The sequence below is a fragment of the Pristiophorus japonicus genome, chromosome 2 (genome assembly GCF_044704955.1).
Source record: "Pristiophorus japonicus isolate sPriJap1 chromosome 2, sPriJap1.hap1, whole genome shotgun sequence".
Lineage (NCBI taxonomy): Eukaryota > Metazoa > Chordata > Chondrichthyes > Pristiophoridae > Pristiophorus > Pristiophorus japonicus.
This window is the reverse complement of record NC_091978.1, coordinates 171,724,781-171,735,181: the sequence shown is the minus strand read 5'-3', so window position 1 is coordinate 171,735,181 and position 10,401 is coordinate 171,724,781. Positions and strand designations below refer to the sequence as shown.

Genomic DNA, 10,401 nt, shown 5'->3' with positions numbered 1-10,401 from the left:
AAAATAAAATTTGGTGAGTAAAAATATTTAATGCTGAACATTATGCTGATCAGATTCATTTGCGAATACGGCAGCTTTAACTTGAATCTACAGTTTAGGTACAGTTTTACTGCAGTTTGTAGTAGTTGAGAACGTACATGGAATTCTTCCTCGGAAATGGATTTATATTTTACAACAAAACCCTCAAGTCCCTGCAGAATTAAATCTACCCCATAAAATATTCATTAAATAAAAATTCATCAAAATAATGTGTTCCTGAGGAAAGGGATCACGTGTGAATTTGGTTTAATTGCACAGATATATATTTATGGTCCAGCTACATGTGCATCTTGGCTGAATGTAAAACATCCACTATGCAAGGTCTCATAGCAGGCACTAAATTCAGAAGATATGGGGTAAAATTTTCCTATGTGCATTTTCAATGTAATGATATAAAACATTTTTTTTCTTGCCATACTCACACATACAAATCATAACCATCAGGTCGCACCTAATTTCCCTCAACCATTTTGACCCTCTGCATTGACGATGTAACAAGGTCATTAAATGACACAAAAATGGGTTGGGGTGATGGCTTTTATACTTGCATATAGTTAGTTTTAATGTCACTGGCTCTGGGTAAACCATGTGCACAGAATACTTAAATTCACCTAGTATTATATTTTATTTCCTTCTAAAAGCTTGTTCCAAATGAATTGTAGCGACTGAGCTTAAATAAAAACAAATCTAATTTCTGAGCTTAAATAAAAACAAATCTCATTGAAACTGTAGGGTAATTTAACCTTATTAGTGCAGATGATATTAAACGGTGATTATGAATTCACAAAGGAAGGCTTTACTGCACTTTTTTTGGTTTTAACAAGACAGTGAATCCCATGTATTTCACAAATACGATTGGTCAGCATCGCGTCATTATCAGCTCTTTCAATTCAGTAACTAAATTGCGCATTGCGTAATATCGTTATAGCAATATCTAAAGTCGAGGACTCAGAAACCTTCATTACAACTTTATCTCTGGAAACTTATGCCCGATTGACCAAGACATTTCAATCAAACTACTTCCCTATGTTGGAACCTCGTCAAGTGCTTTGCTGGCGGGTTCCAGATGGATCAGGAGACTTGGACTGTGCTAATTGTAATCTTGTTCAGCGTTTACCTTGAAGAAAGGGCTTGACTGAAATCCTTCCTCATTGGTTCCTATTAAGCCAAGATATCTGACGGAAGAAATAGGTACAGGTGTTCGGTGGTGATTTGATGAGACGACTGATTGTGTCCCCCCCTATCTGGTAGTGGATTCACTCCGGTGTGGGTATTAAAGCCCCGCCCAGTGCTTGAGCTAGCCATACTCGCCCTCTCCACAGCACGAGAGATACAGGCTGATCCCTGTCTTCACATAGCTACAGCGAGAGGTGGAACCGCGGCAACAATGGAATGGAAAGCAATGGAAATCAACCCCGAGGTAGTAGCCTTCTTTGGTCGTGTTGTTAAACAGTGTTTTAGATATTTTTTTATTGGCGAATTTTAACCACGTTTACTCTTTTTGTTTCAGATGCTGAACAAAGTAAGTGCGCAACAGAGTCACCGAGGTTCTTTATCTACAAATATTTCTTCGAATAGTCCCGATTACATTAAGATCAGCTACGCAATGGTTCATAAATCTTAGCTCCGTTTCATCGTAAATAGGTTAAGGGTGTGGTTATGCAGGAGTCCTCTGCATTATTAATGCATCAGTAAAGGTTGTATTATGTTGGTAGAAGTATTGAACCAGCTTCTGACATGGCAATTTAAGAAATGTGATTTTATATAACTCTATGGTTCAATTAAATTTGATCTTTTTTAATAGTGTTTGTCTCGTCTGGGTGTGGCATCGAGCTGGAAGTTCGTGGATGTTTTGGGTCTAGAAAACGAATCCCTCTCCATGGTGCCATCGCCAGTGTGTGCTTTGATGTTGCTGTTTCCCCTCAGTCAACAGGTAGGGCGCTGTCCAGCATATACTGGGGAAAGCTGAGCTCGATCTGCAGTACTAGAAGTGCTCGAACCTAGTATGGTATATTCAATTGTGAAGTTAGCAATATTAAACACGTGTTGCGTCCTGGCATCCCACGTTAGTCTGATTCTTTCTATGCCTGAATTGTGTGATGCTGAATCATGCTTGGCTTTGGGATCTTTACAGGAAACAAAGGCTTCCTAGATTGTGCTGCCAGCTGCAATATTGCAGTGACCGAGGGGGCAGCAAAAATCCACTCAGTAGTTCATTTGCTTTCAATTGATTTTAGTACCAAGTTGATTACAGCTGGGTAACTGAAGCAAGATGTCAAGTGAGTGGACTCTAGTCTGTTGACAACTCTATCTCTAGCTAAATGGTCCTATGGGTGACTGATCTCTCCTTCAGGTGATTAATGGTACCATTTTCATCCAGTCTTGTCCTTTTAATTGGAGGGTGGGAAGCTTCTGGAATGGTACTAAAATGTTTGTGAAATGGGGTTAGAGACTGCTGAGTAGCGATGCATTGTTAATACAATAACCACACCAGCATGTGATGTGCTGACTCGTGTAACTAGAATTCAAAAAATTAAAGGGGTGTAAAGGCCCTTTTGTCTAGGCCCTACATTTGTTGGATCTCCTAAATGTGGATGAATTGTGCCTACATCAAATTTGGATGCAGATGATTCTCCTTACTGACCTTGACTTTCCTCTATGCAAATGGTTAACTTTTTTTATATTATTGATCTGTTTTATGGATAGCTAAGGACATTTCAGTATTCCAAATACCATTGAACTTTGATCTGTGAATCAAATTCTGCTTTATCACAGAGGAAAGAAGTAGCAATGTGGTGTCAAGGTCAGTGTTTATTTTTCAAATAATAAGCAGGTTAGGAAATTGCTCCCTTCTGGTCTGATGAGAAAGCCAGACTTATTCAACAGTAATGATTATTACTCTTGTCACCAACTTTTTGTGTTCACAGCTATTTCAAAAAGCCAGACTTGGCATAATCTGGACTCTGGTGGATGGACAGTGATTCTCACACTCTGATCCATGTTTTGTACTTTGAAGGTTTCATCAATAATGGCATCACTAATGCTATTTCAATTTTTTTTTTTTTAAATCTGCTTGTCCCTCAATTGTTAAGCAGTGATAATGATCCAAACCTGTAGGTGGTAGCTAGTGACTTGGTTTTAGAATCTTTTAACATGCACTATCGTTTTTTCCATTCCTGAAGTTAATTAGAATGTGTTTTGCAACATAATGGAGCAAACTTGAGCTATAAAGTTGATAAAACATTGGGGAAATCATGTAGCTGAGATTTGAAATTGGGCAAATACTTGGCATTTAAAGTCCCAAAATTGGGACAGCATGTGTTCCTTAAGCCCTCAAGTACCACTGACTTTTTTTTTAGGTTTGTGGATCTCCATGCTGCTTCTGGGATCCCTAGTGGGTAAATAGTGATGGTCTGTCTTAGTAGAACTGGATTTGATCAAATGGTGGACCATAGCCTTTCTAAAAGGCTGTATCTTGTATAACTGACTCAATAATTGGTCATTGTGGTATTATTGGCTGATTCCTGGAGACTTGGTTCTGTGCCAAATGTTGCCTTGAGGTGTGCACATGCTACCTACTGTTGAGAACTGCCAAGTATGGATTCAGTAGACCCTTCAAAATTGATACTCCAGTTAAGAACAGGAGTAGGCCATATGGCCCCTTGAGCCTTCTCTGCCATTCAATAAGATCATATCTGATCTGATTATGGACTCTGCTCCACTTCCCTGCCTGCTCTCCATAACCCCTTATCCCCTTATCGTTTAAGAACCTGTATCTGCATACATTTAAGACAATGTCCCAGCGTCCACAGCTGAGGCAGCGAATTCCAGATTTACAACGCTTTAAGAAATTTCTCCATCTGTTTTAAATGGGTGACTTCTTATTCTAAGATCATGCCCTCTAGTTCTAGTCTCTCCCATCAGTGGCAACATCCACTTTGTCAAGCCCCCTCATAATATACATTTCAATAAGATCACCCCTTATTCATCTGAATTCCAATGAGTAAGGCTGTAACCTCTCTACAATCTCAATCCTCCATAAACTGCCTATAACTCTGAAATTGTAACCAGTTGAAGTGTCATTCCACTTGATTAGTTGGTTAAAGCCACTCAAAGGAAGTTAACCAACCACTTTCAGTTTCATAAATTGGTTCAAAGCTGCTGCTATTGCAGAAAGCAGTAACATGACTAGCTTGTGTCACATCACTTCAGAAATGATGCAAGTAGGGTGCATGGTAGCAATCTTTAATAGATGCCATCCTAAATTGCAGATGTTCATTGGCAATGTGGGCTCGACTGGCAGTTATTTGCACTAGCATATCTAGAGCACAACTGGTTGGACTGAGGCATAATTGTAGTTTCCCTAGGAAACCTGCTCTGCATCCTGACTAATGAGCACCTTTTTCTTGGCTCCCTTAAGATAGTTAGTTACAAACAATAGATGTTGGCTAGGAGTTCAAAGGCTGCTGGGGCTTGGGTGAGATGGAACTGCACTTGCCATTGCTGCCCACTGAGTGCACATCCTTGTCATCAATTTCAGATGCTTCCCCCTCCATTGGGTCTGGACTTCAAATATCCACATTTCTCTGCATTTGAATCTCAATTTGACTTTTAAATGGAAACCATTAAGTTGCAGCTGAATAATCTGGTTCTATTGCTTTTTTTTTCTGATCATGACTACTGTACACTTATTGCAGCAGGAAAAATTCCAAGAAGCTATTTGAGTCAATGTTACTAATGCATTTGCATACTATAGCCTTAAGTTATGGTGGGATCATAAGTGTCATAATGGTGGAATGATGGAATTTGCCATCCTATAGTGTAGTATGCTAACCACTGATCACATTGTGCTGCTTGGGAGTCAACTTGTTCGGGAAGGTGTTTTCAGATTTTAGTTTATTTAAAAAAAAAAAAAAATTCCACACCTAGTGCTTTAAGAACACCACCAAAAAATAGGAGTTGGAGTTGGCCATTTGGGTGGATAAATTTCTTGTGCTAAATGGCCTACTCATTAATCTGTGACTGACTCTTTGATTCCAGAGCCAGGAGAAACATTTTCTCAACATTAATTATCAAGCCCCTTTAATTTTAAGTTCACCTTGCATTCTCAAACTCAAAGGAATATAGATCTAGTCTATTCCATCTCCTTGGAGGGCCATCTCCTTCATCCCAGGAACCAGTCTAGTGAACCTCTGCTGCACTCCCTCTGGCACATTCCTTGGGAGGCCAGAACTGTACACAGTACTCCAAGTCTGGTGTAGCTTCACCAGTGCCCTGTATAATTGTAGTAAGACTTCTTTGCTCTTGTACTCTAAATCTAATCCCTTTAACAAAAGCTAACACTGTTTGCTGTATCTGCATGTTAACTTTTTGATGTACAAGGACATCCAAGTGTGAGTGTAAACACTTCCCAGTCTTCATCCAAAATTTTTTTTTTTTTCTTGTCGGTGGATAACTTCATGCTGCAGCTCTTTCTTCCTCCCCCCCCCCCCCCCCAGATTGCATTCCATTTGCCACATTCTTGCCCCTCTGTCAACCTGTCTATATCTGCATCTGCATCATCCTCCTCACCTTACTTTGTCTCAGCAAAGTTGGATACATTACACTCTGTGCCTTCATCTAAGCCATTAATATAGTATAAATAGCTGAGGCCCAAGCATTTATCCTTGTGGTACCCTGCTAATTACAGCCTGCCAACTAGTGCTTCCCATGCACATAGGTAACCTAGCTATTCCCTGCAAGTTGTATTGAAGATGAGGGAAGGAATAACACACTCAATTGGTGGTTGATTTCAATTGCAGCCTGATACCTTGTGTCTCTGCAGTTGACTGTTCAGAACCAGTATCTGTCCAAACTAGGAGTCTGTTGGAGAAGCTTAAAGGAAGTGTTTAGACAAACAATTATTGTATTGAGCAATTGGTTGTAATTTTTTTTAATTTCAAAGTCCTCTGCTTGGAAAAACTGAGTCACAAAAATTTGACTTGATACCCCACTTTAACTAGTTTCCACATGCCTAGTAGTTCCTTTATTTATTTAAATCTTCCCTAACTTCAATTTCATTGACTCAAATTGTTTGGCAAATGTGCACGATGTAAATAGCCAACTGTGCAAGTAGCTTTTGTGGACTAACTCAACTGGCATCATGTGCCACAATACACCTACAGATTACTTGCCATAGTACACTTCTACAGATTACTTAAAAAAATTAAATATTTGAACCTTTGCAAGGAATGGATTTTCCAAATGGGCCACTAGTTTATTGACTAGTAAAGATAAGTGGTTCTTGACCTACTTAGTTTCTATTATTTTACAGGGGATAAAATACATGGAATTCTTACCAATATAGTCTTTTCTCTTTTCTGCCCACCCACCCCCACAGCATGAATCTCACAGAAAACAGCAAACATCACAACTGAGTGGAAAGGGTATTGACTCAAAAATCTACTTCCTGGGACAGACTATTTCAAATTCCTGTGGAACTGTTGGGCTTGTTCACACTGTTGCCAACAATCAGGATAAACTTGACTTTGGTAAGTGATAACAGCTACCCAAATCAATGTTTGGCTTTAATTTTGCAGCAATATACATTTCTAGTCTACTTTCCTAAATAGAAAAAAATGGCACATACTACTGACTGGCTGCAGGACCGCCTTTCCCAAAGAAAAACAAGATTTGCCAAATACTTACTCGGCAGTCTTAATTTAACTGCCTAATTGTGTATTCAGAGCATGAGACTTCAGAACATGAGGCACTCTGATCACAATTATACTAGTGAGATGATTTTGATACATTGTGGAATTTTCCAAATGTACAGCACCTTGTTAAACTTTCTGAAGTTCTGCCTCACATTAGAACTTACTGGTTTTATCTTGATATTCAATGAACTGACTGCCTTCATTGTTGCTCATACTTGCCTTTTGCAATAATTTTTGCCCTACATCTTGCAGTGGAAGGCTCAATACTGAAGAAGTTTCTTAATGAGACTGCAGATCTCTCAGCAGAGGAAAGAGCCAAGCAATTGGAACAAAATGAGGTGGGAAGAAACTCTCATTGGTACATTGTCAGGTTAACATTTCTGAATTCGAAATGAGAACTTTCACTCACGTCTGAAATATTTTCTCTACAGGAGATTCGTGCAGCACACGATGCTACAGCAGAGGAGGGAGAGTGTCTGGTAAGAAATTTATGCTGTAGTATGGTCCTTGGAATATCTTTTTTAACCATGCATACACAAGATTTGTCCAGAAACTAATTTTATACTTGCAACCTAACTTTCAATTCTGTAAGAAAATGACAAATTCCTAATGTTTCTATAACTAAATGCTTACACATCACTATTTGTGTATGAATTTATATAACTTTAAGCTGCATCTCTCTGGGGGGAGAAATGGGTGTACTCTTGCATCAGTTGCAGTTCCATAATGCACAGGTGAGGTCTCTGTACATCACATGATTGATGATTATTTGCATAAAATTTAACTGGTTACTCCTGCATTTGTTGTATGGATAACATTCTCAAATTCTTGGTCCTGTGTTTAACTAGCTAAAGCATGAACTATTTCATAAGTGGTCCTGGCAAATGAGTTGGGGGAAAAATTGACATTTCTGTGCCAAGTATTTTCCATCTGTGAATTATTTTGTGTAGTTGCTACTTGTAGGCAAACGCTGCAGTCAGTTTTCACACCAAAGCCAATGACTAGTAGATTTGTGGTTGAGGATAAACATTTTCATGGGGAATGGTACCTATTTGCCTTTATCAAGGTAAAACCTTGCTTTAATGGCCCATCTGAATGCAGCACCCTAGGTATTAGAAAGTTGCTAAAGTCAGATGTTCACTTTCATCATATCTACTGTTTTAATGCAGATTACATGAAATGGCAATGCACCAAACTATTGTTTATTCCAACCAAGAATATTTGGTGGATTAAACTGCAAACTAGGCTTGATGCAGCAGTTCTTGAATCCCATCACACCCTCATGCAAGTATTGCATGAAATTTACATGTCCTGAAGAGCCCTGATTAGCAATCCAATCTAGTCCTATATCTAATTTCATCCCTTGCAGCTTTGGGGCCTAAAACACCACTTGATGCCCTAGATGAATTGCCAATGGTTGAAAGGTCTAACCAAATTTGGCCATTCCTATGGATGACATGGCACTATAAATAAATTAAATACCTTGCCTGATGACTAGCTTTCTGGAAAAGCCTAGAATCTCTCTACCTTTTTTTAAACTCAACTGGATGGATGAGTAACTGCAGTTGGTTGTGAAAATTACTATACATGTTATGACCAGTCATTTTGAAGTGAAATCTCCACTACCTAAATGCAGTAAGATTGTCAATGTTCTTATTTCTGCATCTGTTTTTATATTCTTAGGTGCATGAAGATGGTACAAACTTCCATTTTATCACTTTTGTTGGTGTAGATGGGCACCTTTATGAACTAGGTAATTCTATTTTCAGTCAATAGTACCTCTGAAACTTGGACTTCATTATGACTATTGGCATAATAAATCTTTCCAATGTTATGAGTTTTGTAACTAGGAGATGCATGGGATTGCAGTCCTCTAATCCAGTGCCTCTAATGAAGTGACAGCAGGAAAGACTTGGTTTCATGCATGAATTGTCATTTGGCTACAAAACAAACCAACTTCCAGTAATGCAAATTTAACTATAGTAAATTCAACAGTCAACTTAAATTTTTTTTAAACTTCCATACAGCACCTTATGGTGTAGGTGGGTGAGTTACAAGCCAGTTGTGCATTTCAGCTAACCTGTGCCATAGAGGTGAGATGACAATTGTGTTAACCTTTTTGGAGCTGATTTTCCCTGACTCACTCTCAAATCCAAACTTTTGTGTAAATATTCCTCAAGTGCTAAATAGCCAATGGTGATTTTTCCAAGATAGCACTGGGGACAGCCCATGGGTCTCTTTTCCCAATTCATTAATGCTTGAAATGGTTTAATTCATCAATTCAGTACAAATAGGATGGAATTGAAGTACAAATCTTGTTTGGGCTAGATTACTTTGCATGTTTCCCCTACCTGAGCAGCAGTGTATCTTGCACCAATATAAACATGTTTTTGTTTTCTCCAGATGGAAGAATGCCATTCCCTATTGATCAAGGAGAAACATCAAATGATTCCCTATTGCAGGTTGGTTTCAAGCATGCATTAATTGTAATGTGTTTATTGAAAGCTAATCTGTGAAATGCCCAGACTACATGGCTAAATTTTAGGTTTTAATGAAATAAAAGTGCCATGATTAACCAGCTATTTATCACTATGCATTCCTATTGGAATACTTAACATTGGACAGAACGCTTAAGTGCTTGAAACCTGTTGCTTCCATTTTGCATAGGACTGATGTCAAACCTGCCATGCAAAAGTGGGTACATTTTGGGGGAAATTAAAAACTTAAGCTCTTATTGGATATATCTGGGAGAGAAAAGCAGTGGATTTTAAGTATTCTGGCTTTTAGCACCCAATTCTCATGTGGTATCACCATTTGTAGGATTCAGCGAAGATATGCAGACAATTCATGCAACGTGATCAAGGAGAAGTTCGCTTCACTGCTGTGGCCCTCTGCAAAGCCTCTTGAATGTGGGGGAACCAAATGTCAAGCACAACAACACAGCTTAACTAGCTGTTCTAAAGCTTTTGAATGCTTGCTTGAGTAACCTTTTGTGTATTTGAGCACTTGCAAAGCACAGCCTTTTTACACTTGCTGTAGGGAAGTTTAATGGTTGGCATTTCTGCACTAATTGTGTTGCAACATCTTGTGCAGTCTTTGATTTACCTGTGTTTGTAATTTGTTGTATTCTAAAGCAATCTAAATTTGTTTCATGAGTGTCCATCTTGTGTTAGCACTACAACCAGGTCACAGTAGGAAATCAACTGTTTAATGCTCAAACATTGCCTAGAAAATTGAAGACTGGCTACAGGATCTGTGGAAAGTTTGCTGGGTTCCATTGTGCCTTTTTACAGCTATTCCTGTAACAAGTGTGTTGACTGTAATATCTAATAAAATTACTGGAAGCAACATTCAAATGTGTTCATGCATTTTCTAAATGAAGTCTCTTCAGCAGTCCCCCCCCCCTACCCCCAAGCCAAAGATGACTTACTTCGACACCAGTGTTCTAAGGTGACTGATGCCAATGCGGGCCAGGTCCTGAACTTCATTTTAAAGACCAAAACATGCCTGTGAATTCTTAACATGGAGTGGCCATTGCACACCAGCTACCACACCGGTCTTGATCCAATGGCCAGGGGATCCAAGACAATTGGTGACCAGGCTCTGCTGCATGGGCCTAGTGCACACTTATTCCTACTGACCCCCTCCCTCCAGTCCACTCTCTGGT

At 39.1% G+C, this 10,401-nt stretch overlaps 1 protein-coding gene across 1 annotated transcript; it reads left to right on the top strand.

The window, feature by feature from the left end:
- The first annotated feature begins 1,358 nt into the window (after positions 1-1,358).
- On the top strand, positions 1,359-10,075 carry uchl1 (ubiquitin carboxyl-terminal esterase L1 (ubiquitin thiolesterase)). The gene is made up of 9 exons (XM_070863257.1): positions 1,359-1,459; positions 1,550-1,561; positions 1,844-1,972; positions 6,419-6,569; positions 6,987-7,072; positions 7,166-7,213; positions 8,418-8,487; positions 9,138-9,196; positions 9,555-10,075. Exons 1-9 carry the CDS (start codon positions 1,427-1,429, stop codon positions 9,639-9,641), a joined length of 675 nt encoding a protein of 224 aa, XP_070719358.1. The 5' UTR covers positions 1,359-1,426; the 3' UTR covers positions 9,642-10,075.
- The last annotated feature ends 326 nt before the right edge of the window (positions 10,076-10,401 follow it).

Excerpts from the sequence above, each read along its gene's own strand:
- uchl1 (XM_070863257.1), top strand. The coding sequence starts at position 1,427 with ATGGAATGGAAAGCAATGGAAATCAACCCCGAG. Across the intron at positions 7,073-7,165 it reads AGCAATTGGAACAAAATGAG|GAGATTCGTGCAGCACACGA; the intron begins GTGGGAAGAAAC and ends TTTTCTCTACAG. Across the intron at positions 9,197-9,554 it reads CAAATGATTCCCTATTGCAG|GATTCAGCGAAGATATGCAG; the intron begins GTTGGTTTCAAG and ends CACCATTTGTAG.